Source organism: Papaver somniferum, chromosome 4 (genome assembly GCF_003573695.1).
Source record: "Papaver somniferum cultivar HN1 chromosome 4, ASM357369v1, whole genome shotgun sequence".
In the NCBI taxonomy this organism is placed as follows: Eukaryota; Viridiplantae; Streptophyta; class Magnoliopsida; order Ranunculales; family Papaveraceae; genus Papaver; species Papaver somniferum.
Window position 1 is genome coordinate 101664485 of NC_039361.1, and position 20126 is coordinate 101684610.

At 38.5% G+C, this 20126-nt stretch overlaps 1 protein-coding gene across 1 annotated transcript; it reads right to left on the bottom strand.

The window, feature by feature from the left end:
- Positions 1-359: 359 nt before the first annotated feature.
- LOC113276204 (altered inheritance of mitochondria protein 3-like) lies at positions 360-4541 on the bottom strand. The gene is made up of 3 exons (XM_026525778.1): positions 4131-4541; positions 2922-3200; positions 360-1794 (listed from the first exon to the last, which is right to left on the bottom strand). The coding sequence occupies exons 1-3, from the start codon at positions 4434-4436 to the stop codon at positions 691-693; spliced, it is 1689 nt and encodes a 562-aa protein (XP_026381563.1). The 5' UTR covers positions 4437-4541; the 3' UTR covers positions 360-690.
- Positions 4542-20126: the final 15585 nt, after the last annotated feature.

The window sequence follows — 20126 nt, forward strand, 5'->3', positions numbered from 1 at the left end:
CCACCAGAACTAGTCTTGAACCCTTTTTTTATGGATGACGTACTCCAACCTTTTATACTCCACCAGACCAGACAAGGATGTGTAGGCTAGCAGCTAGCAACAGGAAAGAATGATTCTTCTTAGATCAAGAGCGCAACATTACTGAGGTCAGTACCACACACCCAGTGATTTACCTCAACCTCATTGTTCAGAAAATCAAAGGTAAGATGGAAGGAAAAACCTTTAAGCCTCACAGTTCAGAAAGTTTGGTTTGCCCACCACTGATCACACACCTTTGCCAATATTTCCTTCTGAAAGGAGAACAATGGCCGAGGAACTAGTTTTATGAGCTTAAAAAAAACATATAGCAGAAGAAGATATACCGATGCAAAGACAGTGATAAATCACTGATAAGCTGTTATATATAAGGAACACGAATTATCACGATGTGAAGTCAAAGATTCAAGGAGCCAGTTTTACAGAAATATGTACTCGGAATAATAGGCGAAAAGGAAATAAAAAGAACGAAAGATTACAATCAAATCATAGACATGCAGATTATGTGTCATTACCGACTCTCACCAGTCAGACCCACTAGAAACATATTCTTCCCAATAAAGAAAGCTGGTTTAGAGAGCATAGTTTCTATAGCTCTATACAAATAAATCGAGAAAAGAAGCCTCCATTTACCATTCAAGGGTTGGCACTCGCTCAGTGTCCATTCATCAGTTTATCAAGAACCACATTAAAATCAACAGATTGACCATTCTCTGTAAGTTTCCTCACAGTAGTCCTCACCTGGTCCCTTGAGAATCCCATCAATACCACTTTATCTACCACATCATCAATAGGGACCCTGTTTCCTCTCCCACCAGAGTTTGATGACCCACTGCCACCACTGACACTACTGGCAGTAGGCAATGCTTGTGGTAGTAACTGAGCAGTAGGGAGACGAGGGTAACCGCTTCCGCCTCCACCACCACTAGGGGCTGAAGGGGATGAAGAATGCTGGGGTGGTGGTTTCATTGCTGAATTGTTAGTGTAGTGAGAAGGGAATCCACTATACGCATAGGAGTCGTTAAAGTTAGCACCAGGTGATGGGATGTACCCGGCAGAAAACCCTGAATTAGTTTGGCTTGCTGGGGACTCATGCATGCGAGAATTACCATAGAATTGTTGGGAAGAAGACGTACCACTAGGTGGCTGAGTAATGGAAGGAGATTGCCTGATACTTGGTGGGTAGCTCGAAGGTGGAGCATAATGATTTTCCTCAGAATGGTGGCTTATTGAAGATTGGTGGTGAGGAAGAGAAGGGTTCATCAGACCAACAGGTTGGTGGTGCTGAGGAAGCTGGGATGCTTGGGAGTAGTGAGAAGAAGGAAGCTGAGAAGGGACAGGTTGGAAACGTTGATGCGGTGCAGCAGGTTGGGACGGCTGAGCAGGAGGCAGTTGATAGGGCTGTTGTGTAGCCTCCGCCAATTGACCTGGTGGTGGAAAGTATGTCTCTCGCTGAGGAATGGAGGGGATCTGGTTTTGGGTTGCCTGAGGAGGAAGCTGAACTTGGTATGTGTTTTGATGGGGTGGGGGTGGAGGAGCATTAGGAGGAGAGATAACAGGAAGTGGTTGTTGTGGAACAACTGGATGTTGGGGAGATTGTTGAGAAGCAAAAGCCGGTTGTTGCAGAGTATCCGAGTGAGTGATGCTATTTGGGATTTCAGGTTGTTTGTCTCCCTTGGAGGCTTGCAGCTTTGCTAGTTCCAGATGAGCCTCTGCTATTTCATGCTTATCTCGCAAGAACTGAACCCCGGTTTGTACCTACAACAAGAAAAGAAACAAAACAACACAAAATCAGCAAATGTGAAACAGCTAACGAGGGGCAATGACCTATATCCCCTGGTGATTATTCCTATCTTTTCCTTCTCAAAGCAAAATACATGAGTGGATTGATCAACACACCCATGCAGAGAATCCAAGGAACCAATATATATAAGCATGACAATGACAGTGAAGAATCAGGAGTATTGCGCAAGGAATGCCAATCTAACTATTAAATCTGTCTATAATTTCCGTTGTCATACTGAAGTGTGGATAATGTGGAATATAGATGCAAGGTAGTGTTTAACCAGATTAAACCTACACCCGTTGATCTTTGCAGGGAAATCAGAAGATGTACTCAGTACTGTAATAACCATGTCTCCATCAACTTTTTAAGCAAAAGAACCCTAAGTTCTGTAGAGTGCCTCATTTTGGTTGTCAATCACATACTGCTCCTAGTATTAAATTTCTCAAAAAGATATCATATTGATCGACGTGTGCTGTGTGAATGGTAAACTTGGAACAGGTTTAGTTCACATTAAAAGTTTGATCTCATCTCTATGGAGACACGGGAGATGTTGGAGCTGATGAGATTGGTATGCAAAGCTGAACTGGAGTGGATTCTTTCCAAAGGCATTACTAAAGCCTCTATCCTTGAAAACGACAGAAATGTACACATGCAGCGATGATGCAAACACAGTAGCATGGCAGAGTCAAGCTCTAATAATAATATAGCATCAACAGGTTTTATTAGCAATTATGATAGCAGCTTGCATATTTGCTTTATTCAAGGGGTTCAACTATTATAACAAACAATTTAGCCTACTAGCCATGTACGATAGAAAGTTAAGAGACTCAAATAGGAAACCTAAGTTAGTTTGACAAAGTCAGATGGTTTGGACAGTTTCAACACTTCATGCTATGTTTATTGTGTTTGCTAATTAATTAATATATGTAATTGGTTTGTTTAAAATAAAAAAACATGTCGCAAATGAACTCATTCTGAAGTTTTTTTACTGCTCCGAACCAACAAAAATTTAAAATAATACTACCCAGACCATCATCCAACACTTAAGCACAAAGGACAAAAAAAAGGTGCAGTTACAGTAACCAGAAACCTAGAGTACCTCTCTGAGAATATTATCCAGCAGCCTCAATTTTCCTTCAGTGCTGCCATTATTGGTCTCGATTGACGCTTTCAAATCATCCATCGAGTTCTCGAGATTTCGAGTTCTGCTCTCCATCTGTGATATTCTGGCACTGACACCTTCTATTGCATGAAGCAGATCGTCAGCATGCTTCTTCACTGCTCGGTCAACCTCGGACATTACCGCTGCATCATAAGACTTACGATCTTTCTCTTGGGTGACTTTTGCAGATTCATTGGCATCAACAGAGCCATAAATCTGTACACATCATCAAAACCCAAAAAAGGGTTAAAAATCTGTGCATGATGCATTAAGAACACGTAAAAGACAACAACCAGTAATCTTTTTTCTCAAAAACCGTGTAAAAGTCCATAGATAACTGTAATATGATGTTCAACATAAGTCCAACAGGAAAGAAAGAGTTGCATTGCAGAAATAGGTGGAATTGGTCTTCACTTTTCATCCTCGCGAGATTATTAGGTAAAACAACAACAACAATCACCAAAGCCAACTTAACCCAAGATGCATACAGTTACATACTACCCTCTTCTTACTGTAACTTTCCATATGTTCTTCAAGATTAACAAATACACTAGTTCCCATATCCTTCACGCTGATCACCAACAACACATAGCAATACCCCGATAACTAAGAATTTCATTCTTTCTATCACATTCGACTTCATAAAATACGAATTAAACTAGAATTGTAGAATTGTACACTACTTATAATCTCTAAAGCCAGTGTCGTGTGAAGTCAATCAACCAATTCCTAGATGTCACATCCACCCCAAAGATTCTCCAATACCATACCATATTCTAAGAGAGTGATTATCGACCAAGACAGGGTTACAACCAATATTAGCTACGAGTCCGTGGCATTACTAACTGATTCCTAGATGCTGAGGTGGAAATACAATTCCTCTAATTGCATCCTCACTCCAAAGTTGATTCTCCAATCACTTATTTCTAACATAATTATCAAGAATTGTCAAATGGTGAACAAACCCTAATTTCAGTTTCCCCTTTCTCAAAAATTAAACCGAAACCCCAAACTGACAAAGCGACTTCATGCAAAATCCATACACAAAACTCTATGATCGTAAAAAATTTAAACCTAAATTAAAAAAAAAAAAAATCAAGAAAAAAAAAAGATAATCAAAGTGTAAGAGCAAAAAGAGAAACATACTCTAACAGATGAATTAGTTTTGGAATCAGCAGAATTCCAAACCCTAACTCCAGCAGGATTAGTATTACTCCCACCATCAAGATTCACTGAAGAAATAGTAGTAGGTCGAATCGGTTGAAAATCATAACTAGGTAATATCTCTTCTTGGAGATCTTTCTTCACGTCAACAACGCTGCTACTACTAGTTTGTTGCTCTTCTTGAGGAGAAGGATTTAGAATATCAAAGATGTTGTTATTGTTATTAGGGTTGTTTTGTGATGCTGTTAGATCCATGATTTGTTTGTCCATGAACTTAGATGAATTCATTGTTCTCTTTGATTTAATCCAACACAATCGATTTTTAGAGAGAGAAAATGGTTTTTTAAGAGAGAAAGACTGTTTAGGGGTCTATAGTATGAGCTGTTGTTTTACAGAATCTCTAGACTATAAAACAGGATTATATTTCGCACCAAATTCAGAAAAATATCAGGGCTGAATAGGGGGCCCTCAAATAGTAACTGGGGACCCTTAGCTACAGGACAAAAAAAAAGGTCATGAAATAGTAATTGGGAGTTGTCCCTTATCCCATTTTTTTAGAAATGGCTAAACTATCCCTGGATTATTAGTGTTAATTGAGTGTTAATTAGTTATTAATTAATTTGGGTAGATTAAAATCAGATTTAAGGATAAAAATTTGATAAAAGAAAAATTGTGTTTTTGTGTTGTGGAGAAGGAGAAGTTGAGTTTTGGGGGAAAACTTAGGGTTATTTGAAATGAGTGATTCTAGTGGAGGAAATGATGTCGGTGAAGCTTCAAACAACATACATGATTGTGTTGATGGTGAGATTGTCTCAACTAATCCTATGGATTGGATGTTTGATGAAGAGATGTTAATAGAGGAAGCTTTGATAATTGTTGCAAATGAAGATCCTTTTGCTCAAAATGAAGGAACCAATACTAAAAATGAAGAACCCAAGGCTCTAAACAATCAGGTAAACTTCCTATACTCTTCAAATTGCATGAATGGTGCTCCAAGTGGTCGATTCATGGTCACTATGCAACAACTCAGTGTGAGGGTCGTTAGGTCGTGAGTATAATTAACTAACGACCCTGTAGAGTCGTCAATGAATTGACACCAAAATAAACGACTACATTGTTCAGTTATGAAAAATCGTCAATGAGGTTCCTAAAAGATGACGACTCCATCTTTTAGGTCATATAGAGTCGTTAACTCTATATATTTAGAACCGAACGACTGAAAAACCTTTTACTCTCTGTAGCTATCACTCTAAGGGTCGTCAGTTAAACATTACCATATACGGACGACCCTTTCATATTAAATGAGAGTCGTTATTTTATACATCTCTAATATTGACGACTCAAACTATTTTATTTTTTTTAATAATTTCTCTAATATTGACGACTTAAACTGTTTTTTTTTTTAATAATTTCTGATTTCATAGAACCATTTCATTGAATTGTAAAAGTCATACATCTTTCATAGGGTTAAATACAATACATGATACTGATTCACTTCTACACTCTATCATAAAGCATGTAATTATACATGGTTACATTGAAGATAAAGTAGCAATTATGTAACTCAAACTTTTTCCCACGAAACACCTCGTAGTATCCATACGCCTTCTTCATCTTAAAACGCAAATGCAAACATACTTAGTTAGTATCGATCATAGCCTTGGATAAGTTTTACCTCTTGTTTAAATACTTACTCTTATAACACTCAGCATATCCGGAAAGGCTTCCCTTACGTCCGTAAAGTCTCTTTTCAAAACATCACACTCGAATTTTATCTCCTTGAAGCATTCCTTGACTTGTTTCAAAGACCTTGAGTTTCGATTTCCGTCCAATGCCATAAAAACGATGAATACGCGGTTCCACCAAGCATCTGATGTTTCATCAATGTCTTTGTCTAGACTTTCAAAGTGGTTTGTGACTGTCAACCAAGCTCTCGCAATGGCGCAATTCTCTTTGAAAGTGTAGGAAGTAGTCATGGTGTTTGCTCTTGTTTTGAGAAGGATAAGAGAAAGTTGATAATTAGGGTTTTGATAAGGAAGAGGTGAGATATGGGTCTCTATTTATAAAATTGAGCGACCCAACTGCCTCAACCACATTTGGTTGAGTTAAATTCTCCAATAAATGTAAATACTATCATGAGTCGTTACTAAAATTCGTTTACGACTAAACGACTCTTAGACTCTGTATATTCGTCGTCAGGTTGGACATATATAACCGTACGACTCTAGAAGAAAACCGAGAAGAATGGTGTATATATATTTATCAGGAGTCTTTAGCGTACACGGAGAGTCGTCAACCTTTGTTAAAGTGTCGACAATTGTCATTTTAGCATATTGACGACTCTAATGTAAGATGAATCAAAGTCGTTAATCTGCAAAGGATTTGTTGACGACTTTATGTGGTGTCGTTGATATGCATATAATATCTTGACGACCCTTTAATTTAATGGTTTTGTGTTTTGTTTTTTAGTTGGTAGTTCGACAATGCTCCCAGCCAGAACTCGTATCTACATTGGGTCCGAATACCTCCCAACACTATATGACTGATTTGGTACGTTTACTTAACCGAGTCGATATATTTATATATTCAAATAATTTTATTAGTGATCTCATGGTTTTCTAATTTAATTGTTTGCTCAATGTAGACATGGGAAACCAAGGATGACATCAAGGAATGGCTTATCCCTAAGGCAAAAGAGAAGATGTGTGTGGTTGTTCAAAGTAAACACGTCGATGGTAACAAGATGGAAATGGTATGCGAGAGAGCGGGTAAGAAGGGAGAAAGTCACAAAGGCAAGAATTACAAGTATGAGAAGAAGACGACTATGGTCTATAGAACAAATTCGAAGAAGTGTGAATGCCCGTTCAGGATTGTTTTCAAAAGACGCCATGAAGCCGATCTATTCCGATTGTATAGTATTCCGGACGGTCGTCACAACCATCCTCCACCCATAAGTTTATATGGACACCCTGCATATGCCCGGTTGAAACCACATCAGATGGATAAAGTTAGGCAGATGAAGGGATTTAGACCACTTAAGATCCTAAATGCAATAAGGGCGGAAGATAAGGATAACTTGTCCACCATTTCCACAATCAACGTCTTCAAATCAACGATTAAGAGAATTGAATGGGATGGTAGGTTCATTATGCAACAATCAGAATGATTAGCAGAAACTATTAACTACGCCATGCAAACTAAGGTGGGTCCGGATGAGAAAGTGACTCATATTTTTCTTGCACATCCAAGGATGATGGATTTGGCTCAGTGTTTTTATCAGGTTCTATTCATAGATTGCACCTACAAGACAAACAAGTATAACATGCCGATGTTGAACGTGGTAAGCCATACTTCGGATAAAAATTCATTCACCGTGCATGGTGCTTTATGGAAAAAGAAGAAATAGAGGACTATGTTTGGGCGTTGGAACAAGTGAGGTTGATTTACCGTGGAGAAGAGACGCCACAGGTTATATTTACGGATAGAGATTTTGCAATTATGAGTGTCGTTCGTCAAGTCTTTCCACTTGCTCAACAATTTCTTTGTACGTGGCACATCCAAACCAAAATTTTTTTAATTGCAAGAATCAAATCCAAAATATCCGTACTAAGAAGGGTAATCAACGTTCTAAGGAAGAAGATGAGCATTTAAGTAAACTTTCCAAAAAAAGAGCGAGCGAAAGAGAAAAAGAAAGAAAAGGGAAAATACAATGAAGATGGGGATGTATGGAAAGTTTTTTGCCAAGATTGGGACTATTTGGCTCATTCGAACACAGAGGTTAAGTATTATGCCAACTTGCATAAGTTTATTGATGTTTGGAGCACGGATCATAAGAAGGTTGTTGAGTATTGCCTGGATACATGGTTGAATCCTTGGAAGGAGAATTTTGTTTATACATGGACCAATAAATACAAGCACTTAAAAAATGAGTCTACAAGTCTTGCAGAGCAGTCTCACGGGAGTTTGAAAAAAAAAAATTGGATCAAAATAGGGGTGGGGTAGTTACCGTACAAGAAGCTATTCACAATCACGCAGAGGATGACCTAAGAAAAATAGTCACTCAGATGGAGTTGAGTAAAGACCGTTTTTTGATGAAACACGTAAGGGACAAAGATTTGTTACGGTTGGTAGCACACCAAGTATCATGGTGGGCAATTAACTATATGATGGATGCGCTTATAGATTTTAGAGCTAAAGCGGAGGCGAGAAAGGTGATGAATACGAAGTGTAATTGTACAACCGATACTTGGCTCGGCCTCCCTTGTAAACATAAACTCTATGGGTACAAAGGTTACATTCCTCTTGAAGATATCAATCCATTCTGGCAGCAACTTTCATTCATCCCAAAGCCCACGGGTTTAGCGATGAAGAATTTGGAGACTTGGAGATTGGCAAGTACATTAACGAAAAATACCAAAAAATGAATTGTGCAGGAAGACGCATTTTGGTTGGTAGCTTGTGGTCGGCCTCCCGTAAGAGCTTGGGGTTTGAATAAGAGATAATCAAACAAAAACCACCCGGAAGACCAACAACTAAAATGTCATTTAGAGAAACTGTTAACAATGACAAGGGTTACGATAGAGACCTATCACGTCATGAGCATGTCCAGGCGGAATATGAGGAGTGCGAAAATTCTTTAATTCCTAAGAAACGAGGTCGGTCAAAAAAGCAAGAAAATGAAGATATGGATATTATTGAGCATGCGGTCGGTACCCAGCAAAGCCAAACTAGTGGTATGGTGACGATAAGAGGAATAAAGGGTAATCCTAAGACACCTAGGGATTCGCAAGGAAGACCATATCGTGTTTCTTACACTTTGTACAAAGAGTATACCGACCAACTTCCTTATGTCATCTTAGATCACCTTATATCCACCGACGACGTTGATGGGGATGGGAATTGTGGTTACCATGTGGAAACCGAACAATTAGGGCATTTCGAGCAAGACGACGAACTCAACCTCACCCAAATCGAATATGCAAGAATAAGAATGGCGGCTAAACTTGTGGAGGAAAAGAAACTCTATTTAACCATGATCATGCAAGGGGATTCAAAAGAGAAAGAATTGAAGTTCAAAGAGTTGGTATCTAACGTGAAATGGCGGAAGGGGTCGAAGACGGCCAGTTATAAGTTTTGGATGAAAATGTCTTTTGGCGGTCAACTTTTAGCGGACACATTCACTTGTGTTGTGATTATATTCGGCAAAGGCTTTCCGGGTGGCTCTTGTATGTACGTACTCTCAAGAACTAGGTGCGAGGCGGCGATAAAGAAAAGAAGAATTGTAATGGCACATGTCAACGATAACCATTACATAGGTTTGAAGATTTCCAAAGAATGTCATCTACCACGGGTGGCCTATGGTTATTGGGGAGACTACACCAAGGAATGGACACACCAGTACGAGTATGGAATGAACATGTGGAATGCTTTGGAAGGAACACCAAGTACAATGCCTGAACACGTTGACATGTGCGACTAAATGTGGAAGGAGTTGTTTTGTTTTTGGAGCTTATTATTGTGAAGCATACTTTTTGGATGTTTATATTATCACTAGTACTATGGTCGTTTACATTTAAGAAATTTAGGATAACAACTCTTGTCTTATAAACTTGAGTCGTTAGGTAAGTATTCATATATATAAACGACCCCTGTAGTCCGAATGTGATGGTCTCCTGCATGTTTTGGAAATTAACGATCGTTATCGGGCCCATTAAAAAATGAACGACTCTTATCATAAATTGTCGAAGTGGTTAACTGATTATCAATAAACTAACGACTCTGTCAGACCATAAACGAGGGTCTCCTGGATGTTTTGATAATTATGGGTCGTTATCGGGCCCATTAAAAAATGAATGACTCTTATCATAGATTGTCGAAGTCGTTAACTGATTATCAATAAACTAACGACTCTTGGATGTTGGTATGCCGGAGATTTATTTGAAACAGGGTCGTTAGTTTACATAAACTCAACCATAACGACTCCATAAATATACCTTCAACGGCTCTTTCTGGAGATACTATTTCCCAAAAAAATAGTTGTTGGGCTATTTTCTATACAAAGATTCAACCATTAACTGTTTAATAGAACTTAAAACAATCAAAGTATATCATTTTCTCAATGGCAAGTTCGTCATCAACTACCAATTCAATTGAAAGCATACTTAGAAGATGCAAGTGACCAACCAAATCAATATTGGCAATGGAAGAAGAGATACGCAAATGAAACATGCGACCTACTAAAAAACCATACACTTTTACGCCATATCATACGAAGTAATAAGAAGAGATGCGGAAGGCTGAAAAACGAGGAAAAGAACAAGCACATCTCCGAGAAGTATTCAAGCAAGTCGAGGAAGAGACCGAATGGGTTAAAAACTATTACATCGTGAAAGATCTTTCTGAAGAACATCAAGATGAGAGTATATTTTGGACTCAAGTTGGTTGGAGTGCTTTCATCAATTACCACAAGAAACTACGCTATGATTATCTACCGTCCCACATTCGTGATAGGACGATTCACGTTATGAGATTGTGCACCAAGTACAACGATTTTCTCAATAGGTACAAATGGGATAGACGTGCGACCCAAGCTGCATATACCAAATGGAGAGGAGAGCAGTTTTATCACATCGAAGCCGCAATGGTAGTTGCCTCTCGCACAAAGAAAAAGGAATAACATGTAATGTAGATCAACTGTAATTCAACATAAAAATTTATTCCTATGCTACTATTTCCAAGTTTCTAGTAAGTTTCGTTAGCCTTTATATAGGTATTACAATGACGAGTCAAATTTAACAGATGGGTCGTCAATGCAGGGTCGTTCGTTTTTTATATAAATGTCAACGAACCTTTAATAAAATCAAACAGAGTTGGTGGTTTGGCCTACCCTGAGTCGTTGGTCTACAAAAATTGTCTCGACGACTCTAACATTCACTTCATTACCATAGGTTTTGAGTCGTTGATCTGCAAAACTTTTGGTGACGACTCTAACACTCAAAATTTAGAGTCGTTCATCTGCAAAACATTTGTTTCCCGACTCAAACAAAAAGTTGGCATATTTTTCGGATTTTCACATCATTTTAACATTCATATAAGCACAACAACTTCTAAACTTAGTTGTAAACATAATTAACACAAGATACCGATAGTACGAACTACAGAAAATAATTGTATCTAAGAAAGACGTAAGTTAAAGTCAACAATACTAAAAGACATAAGTTCTAGATGTTAAACCATACACTTTAAATTTATAGACATAATTTCTCCTCACCCATGACTACCACCTCGACCTCGGCCTCGACCTCCGCCTTGACCTCTCTGGCTTCCCTGACTTGATGATGTGCGGCTTTTCTTTGAAGGACCCTGTCCAGGACTGCCCCTTGGAGAACCAGCTTCTTCTCCACTAGCTTGATCATCACCATCTTCCTTTCCTTCACCCTTTTCTGCACGTTCTTGTCTTAGTTGGATAGTTGTTCTCCTTGTACTCTTACATTGCTTTGCTAGATTTTCTTTTCTTGTGGATTTTCAATGTGTTGGCAGTACTCAGCGTACACATGACTTTGCTAAGGTTCTATCACTTCTCCTTTATCCGCTTTGCAACAAAATGACTTCATAAAAATCTTCACCCGTTCCCTCTGTTTGCATTCAAATACCAATTAAGATTAACATAATTAAAATTGTATGTAAATTATTAACACAATTCTAAAAATAAGTACTTACCACAAGCTTAAGAATGGAAGAGTCGTCTCTAGTGTCGTCCGTAGAAGCATAGGAAGATGCTTTGTTGCTCCTCCTACCCGTAGTCTGATCAATCCTTATCACCCGACCGTGGGAGAAGCCTTCATACCATGGCATGTAATCATCGCTTACCTCGTTACCTTCATTAACATGCTCCCACCAAGAGATTTCTACCCTACTAGTAGCCAAATGCCTATTATTCCAATGCTCAGTCTTAGGCTCAGGTTCGTAAACAACAGCTAACGCCTTTCTGTCCTCCTTGCATTTCTTTAACTTATATTTGAACGGTGGTACATAATCCTCATCAGGTGAATCTTGAATATACCCAAGCTGATGCATTACTCTATTCGGATTGTTCATTGAGTATCCATAAGGGTAAAACAGAGGGCCATGGTAATATGCAAGATCTAGGAGTCCTCCTACTCTATCTTCCTTATAGGGATCAAAGTTTACCTCTTTTCCTGTCATGTTGTCCAATTTTTGGCGCATGGCTAACAACTTCAACTTCTAAGTTTCCTCCTTATCCTAACTTCCACTGTACTTGTATCGAGTTCCTCTTGGTTTAGTGTTGTTCCATGTTGGCTCCAATTGGATGTCTCCATCGTCTTTGATCAATGAGGGGAAATGCTCGTAAATCCACACCCGAAATAGCATTAAAACAATAAAAGAAAGTTAAATCTAAAAATATAGAACAACAAATATTACAAACAACGAACAAATTTGATAACTCAAATTACTTGAAGTAAAGCCAAATTCCCGTTCATTTGAGAAGTTCGTTCCCGGGAATCCTTTGCCAGCTGAGCGTTCAAATGTGCTACTATGGCAGTCCCCCACGAATATTTACTCACCTCCTCCAAGGGATCCAAAAGTTGAAGAAGGTTGACGGTGACTCTGTTTCTTTTGCTATCGGGAAATATAACCGAATCAAGGACATACAACAAGTATGCGGCTGCCGTCGCACGAACTTCCTTCTCAGAGAGTAGTTCATTGTCTCCGTCTTTCTCAAGTGACCCCGCATACATCTTCCTAATTTCCTTAAGTTTAAAATCTTTCTTTGGGTACTTCTTTCCCTTCACAAAAAGGCCATACGTCGTATTTTCATCCCATCCAAACAACTTCTACGTCAATTCATATATTTTTTCCAATCTAATTTTTTCTTGAACTTGTCACCCGTGGATTTCCCCTCAACCTGCAATCCTAGAATCTGTTCTGCGTCTTCGGGTATCAGCGCCATCTCGCCAAAAGGGAATTGGAAAGCATCGACTTCGCCGTAAAACCTCTCAGTAAAACATGATATTGCAGCCTTGTCATATGCAATCACGGAGTTTTGAACGGCAGCATACAAACCCGAGTTTTCAACAATGTCTCGCACTCTTGCACATTCACCTTCCAGGGGCCATTTTTTCATTTTTGCATAAGAAGATTGGTGTCTAAAAAGACGCGTGGCATTCTTATGATCCTACGAAAGACAAACAAATAGAATTAAAACATAAGAAATTAAATATCAACAAATCATATGAAAAGCAAAGTTGAGATTGTTACAATTGTCTCATTGATGGTACGGGCCCATGAGCTATCATATCCAAATAGAACTTTGCCCCATCTTTAGGTTCACCTATGGCTTTCCCACCGGGTAGACGAGTAAGCTGCAAACGCGTGGGTGGAATGTGGTGCGCACTCGGTGCATTTGGAACTTTATTCTTCGGCTGTGGCTGTGACTGTGGTTGTGTTTGCGCCATCCTCCTCATCCTTCTGAATCTCCTCCTCCCCCTCCTCCTCCTCATCATCATCATCACCACTACTACCATCATTTATTTCCTTACCATTTTCATCATTACCATCATCCTCATCCCCCTCTTCATCACCTCTAGCACCACCATTTCCATCCTCATCCTCATCATTACCTTCATCCTCCTCCTCCTCCTGAATCTCCTCCTCCTCATTTCCATGATTACCACCATCCCCACCATCACCACCATTACCATCATTACCATCATCATCATCATAAGCAACATATTCGCCTCCTAAAGCAATTTCGTCATGTTCTGCGACTTCTTCTTCTATGCTTCTAGTTGCAGATATAACAAGAGAGGATGAAGAGATTCAGACGAATCATCACATGGGTCTCTGGGTTAGCGGATAAGTAAGGCTAGATCACTCGGTGTTTTTCCTCGTAATAGACCGGAATTTAGGTATTTTGTGTTGCGGGGAGGTCTGGATGGAGGAGTTACCGGTGCAAGCTTATCTTTTTTATTCTTGCTACTATAGGTCAAAGACAACAAAACAAGAAATGTCAAAGGGTCGTCAGATTTTTTTTTTAAAATAAACGACCCTTTCATTATTTGGGACAGAGATGTGTTTAGGCATACCATAGGGTCGTCAGAATTTTTTTTTAAAATAAACGACCCTTCCATTATTTGGTACAGAGATGTGTTTAGGCATATCATAGAGTCATTGATGAATAAAAAGGGTCGTCTATAGAAACTAGAAAACAACCTAACTAGAGTCGTTTTCACATATTACTAATGGTTAACGATTTTTTATTAACTTAACATGCAGATCAAAAATTGTTAAGAAAAAAAAATATTTGTTAACGATTCTAACCTCTAAAAAAAATTACAGCAAGGATCATTTTCTCCGCCACCCTAATGGTTAACGATTTTCGATGAAATTTACATGCATCCGCAAAAATCGTTAAGAAATAAAACCTAGTGATTAACGACTCAATTTCTGAGAATCCTATTTTCCCGATTCAAACCCTAATTTTTCAATAGAACATCAAATTAAACACAAACCCAAGTTACAGTTGGGGGTTTTAGTGAACATACCTTCTGATCGGAGCCATTTCCTTCACCGGCTGATTTGATTTTTTGCTCAGTCTCTGATGCTCCTTCGCTGCGTTAACTGCATCTACCAGATTAGGTATTTGATTTGCCTTTCTAACAGTCTGCTTTGTACGATCCATGTTTGTAGAAGAAGTTAATCGTTAATCGTCGATTAAAATTAATCGACGATTACACGAAGAATCGGTTGAGAAAAAAAATTCTCCTCTGAGTCGTTAATGGAGAAGATGGAGGTGCAGAGAGAGGGGAGGGGAGGAGAAGAAGAAGAGTTTTGTTTTGAGTTGTGAATGGAGGCCTCACTCGATTAATATTAGGATTTTAGGTTTAGTTATTAGAGAAGGATAAAATAGGTATTTCACTCTCATTTTTGGAAACCCCCTATATTTTTGGGTGTGGGTATAAAATGTGTCATGGCCCCCAATTAGTTTCCATGGCCCCCAATTCAGCCCCTCCGATTTTTACGTGTAAGATATTAGATTAGATATAAATCGTTGGATTATTTTCTTTGGGTTAGGATGATGATTAAACGATAGGATTATTCCACGTGTGAATATCACACTATTGTTTTTCATTTTTGGGTGGATGAAAACTTAGGGAAATTCCTCAGGTAACGAACAAATGAAATTGTTTGTTGAACCACGTGGATGGTCCAATAGGATTTTGCACTATGGAGAAGGAGTAAGCGATTGGTAGTTAAGTGCATGGTCGAACGTCTGGCGCTGGCGATCGAACCATCGGCGCTGGCGTTTTTGTCACTAACGACGTCAGCGTTTGTCCCATAAACGCCAACAGTTACTTTTTTAACACTTAGAAAAATCGTTGGTTTCTACATCTATAAATACATCTCGAATTTGATCTCAAAAATTCACAACAATCTTTCATCCGATCAATCTTTTCTTAATTTCATCTATTCTCAATTTTTAATCATGAATTCTGATTTTGATTCTTCTGAGGAAGATAGGGAGATGGATGAAATGTTGTCCGAGGAAGATGAAGAATTGTGTATGGAGTTTTTGCATCAAATAGACGAAGATGCAAATCAAGATAGAAGAAGGCGAAATTATATGTTGCAATTACAATCCGGGATCATACCAAAGCTTTTAGAGCCATATAAAGTTGCGACTAGAAGATGGACGTGGCGGAATCGACATTTTTACCACGAAAAGATGATGCATGATTATTTTAATCATGACTATGTCTATTCCTGAAGATTTTCAGGGACGATTCCGCATGGACGGCAACTTGACGCAAAGGATGATTGCCGAGCTTTGTCAGGTACAACCTTTATTTAATTATCAGTATGATGCACGACATATACGAGGATTTAGTCCCGAACAAAAGGTCATTGCTGCCCTCCGTATACTCTAATTGGAATGTTAGTCAGCTCCAGTCAAGTCAGCCTTGACTTGACTGTCATTGGTTATTAAGTCAGATTCTGTGTCCTGTTTGAATAAGACAGTTGTAGTAATTGTCTCTATTAAATGTGTCTGAATAAGTCCTGTAGTGGTTAATGTTTTCTTTTATCATAAATACAATTTATCTTTCTCTTTATCTCTGCAACAATTCTTGCTTTCTTGACTATCATGAGAACTCTATAATTCTCATGATATCATAGTAGTAAAGATCATGTCTTTCAAAAGCTTAATAACTTTTCTCAATAAATTTTCAGCTTTTCTGGGTAATACAGATTTAACAATTTTTCCCAATCAATTTTAGGGTTCATCTGGTTTCATTTATGGTCACTTGATTAAAGATTTTTCGTGGTTGTAGTAATGAGGTTCAAACTCTCGGACTTGTGAAGGATAATTTTTTAACCTTAATAAAAAAGATAAATATATACAATAAAAATATTAACACTGGTGCGAGAAACTGGGACTAAAGATTCGGCCATTTTTCATTTTCAAGTGGTTCAGAATTTAATTCTAGGCGATTATAGTTCAAAACAAAACATATTAACTCTATTCTTTGCCAAAGTAGATTCTATAAAATATTACTTGTATTTTATGAGCATGGCGCATCAAGAATCCCTAGGACTAAGCATACTCCGTCAAATGAAATCACAAGTAATTAATTTAAAATCTTAATTCAATTAAAATTAGTGCAAAAAGTAAATAAAATAATTAATGAAATTACCACATGGATGAAATTCGACCTCCTCCGTCGTCCCAGTGTTGGGTTTTAGCTCATCATGATAAAAACACTCTCAAAATATTTATTTATTGCTCAAATGGTGTTTACAATGAAGAGAAGAAGAGAAAATGGTGTAAAACTGTAATATGCGACCCACAGAAGGCGTCACAGAATGAACGATAAAAGACAAGTGCTGCTGCTGTTTAGACTACACTGCGACCCACGGCTGTGCGTCTTAGACACTTTTGATAAACGACTGTCCCTACGAGTCCGTTCTTCGTGTTCTTGGTGTTCTTCATCAGCAGCAGCAGCAGCAACAGAGTTTCATCAACTCTTGATTTCTGCTTCTCTGGACCTCCTCTCGACCCCAAACTCTCGACACCCCCTCTGCTCAACCCCAGCAACCTATTTATAGCCAACAGACCCATCGAATCTCGCTCATTCACTCCATATAATTCTCCATTACTCGGAAAATATTTTTTTCCATTTTCTTCATTGTCAGCCGAGATATGATCTTCTCCATCCCCTCTGCCTGCGCATATGAGCAGTAATACTTCCATAGTTGCATAAACACTTAAGAAGATCAGATATATTCCCCATTTAGTCCACAAAACTTCACAAAACTTCCTCTCACAGAGAACTCGAGCGTATCTTCCCTGTTTAACTCTCGATTGAAAGTTAGCGGATTCTAGCCAAATTTAACTCATTCCAACGCTCAGAATAATCTTGTTATACTCAATAGATATGACCCAATTAATTCCAGCCATTTAGTATCTCCACAAATCCATCGAAAATCAATTTGAAAATCTGCCAGGGAGAGAATATATTTTCCCTCCAAAAATGAAATTTGAATTATGAGAAGAAAAGTGTCCTCCCCCTAATCATGTACGGGTGTCCCTTTAGCAATTGGGATGGAAATAGTAATTTTGGGGTGGAAATAGTAATTTTTCTGGGTTCCTCCGGTACATTTCTGGGACGCTTCCGGTGCATTTCTGAGGTGCCTCCGGTACATTATCCTGGGGTGTAAAACACTACTTTTCGAGCTCATTTCGCCGCAAAGGCTTATTTCTCTAAAAACATCTACAAAAACACAAAATAACACAATAAGTACTTAATCGAGTCTAACAATACAGAACATTGAAAACAAAATAGACACATAAATGCGTCTATCAAATACCCCCAAACTTATTATTTGCTAGTCCTCGAGCAAATTTATTCTAGAAAGGAAAATCATTTGAACCCCTAGGTGGCCCTAGTGGCGGAGTGTTGTCTCCGGAGGGTTTACCAGAGGTATACCCACAAAACCTTTACTCCATACCCTATCTATCTACGCAAAACCTTGGAAAGCACTAAAGAACCTCCTTGGTTGGCATACAATTATTGACTCTAAGAGGAAGAACCCTGATGCGAAATTCCAATTGTTGTACACGAGTTTGCACTCAAGCATACTAAAATTCATATAAGTGACAAAGCTCTACTAGGATAGTTTCAGGATGGACATCATACTCGGAGTCAGACTAATCACATGAAAAGATTAAGAAGATGGAAAAAGAAAAACGTAGATGGTTGAAAAGCGAACGGTGTTTCCCATATCTGTCTGAAGGCCTCTGCCAAGATGAACCTAACCTAAATGACTGAGATACCGGTCTGACTAATATTAACACACTGGCATATACAAGGGAAACAGTGGTTAATAATCCAAACTCTAGGTCAACACAACTGGCATATATAAGGGTACCAGTGGTCGACTTTATTAAACACACATTTATTTAAGAACTAAAAACATGATTGGACCTTGTGGACCGAAGCGCATGTTTCTTGTCAGCAGATTACATGGTGATTCCCGTGGATCCTGCATTCCACGCTTGTTTAGGCGACGGAGACAGGGAGAACACACACATATTGATATCCAAGTGTTAGTATTTATTCCGATTGGTCTACTGGTCTGGTCTATTTTTTTTTTATTTTTTTTTTGAAAAGGTAACTCAGTCACTCTATTTCACCCTAGAAAAGGTAACAACTTGAATCGTGTGCCCCACCAAATCACTTGAAATAAAAGAAAACTAAAAATAGAAAGTGAAAAGGACTCGACGAGATACGGTGAAACTATCATGTTATTTCTAACACCTGAGCTCTGTGCTTTTATGAATAGACTCTTCTAGATGTTTCCATCTAATCAGATTGGTTCCTCAACTCATACAACCAACATGCTTCCATCCACTTAGATTAGTTAGTGCCTACCTCAATACGCATAAATTTCTAGGCTCTGAAGTTTATTTATTGCAACTAAAAAGTTTCTCCCATACCCCCAAACTTAAATCTAACATTGTCCTCAATGTTGTAAAGATGAAACTAAAAGCATGAACAAGGAGAAACTGTTACCATTTGAAGCGAAAGAGTTAAGGAAATATATTACCATGTTGCATGAGCATGGGATACCTCCCAAGAACTGCTAAGTTTAAAGTCTTCAACCAGACTTAGAAAAGGATTGGTCAACTCGAACCATAAAGTAACAGTCGAAATAACTGTGGGTCTTCAAAACCAAATAGAGATGACCATAGGAAACTGCAGTGAACCAAGAAAATGGACAAGAATAACATGCCCTTACCTAGTTTCCTGATTAATATACCTATGTCCCATTGTGTTTCAGGTTCAGGTTCTATGAAAGGATCTTGATAGAATATTTTCATTGGATGCACTTCCTCATAGCTAAGATCCAACAGTTCAAGTTTAAAAGTCTGAAAAAACTCAATTAAAAATAGTAACAACCTGAATAACTGGGGATCCTTAAAGTCAATCAGATTTGACTTACACAGCTGACCACAAAGAGAGTGGTGGTCTTCCTTAAACAGATGTGTCGGCCCTAATCTCCTAAAGTAATTAGGTTTAGTCTCAAAACTTAATAATTGACACATCTGAAATTTATATGTTCCCACAATTGGTAGAAAAGTTTTTGGTGGGAAAACAAAGTCAATCTTGGTATTATTGCCTGGGCTAACCTCATCAACCAGAGGATGGGTTTCTAACAGTTGAGACTCGTGTTGAATATTATTAAGTTCGGGAAAACGAGTACGAAGATAGTCTTGTAAGATGGTTGAGGCATTGATGTCAAGTCCCACGTGAGGGATTTTTGTAAGAGTTAAAGAACATGGAGAATGATAATCACCCCCAAACTTAGAGTTTTCGGCGTCTCTAGGTAGACTGGTCATAATCTCCCTAATTTCTAGGTCATCAGATTCCTGAAAGTGGGCGATTGATTTTTCTAAGT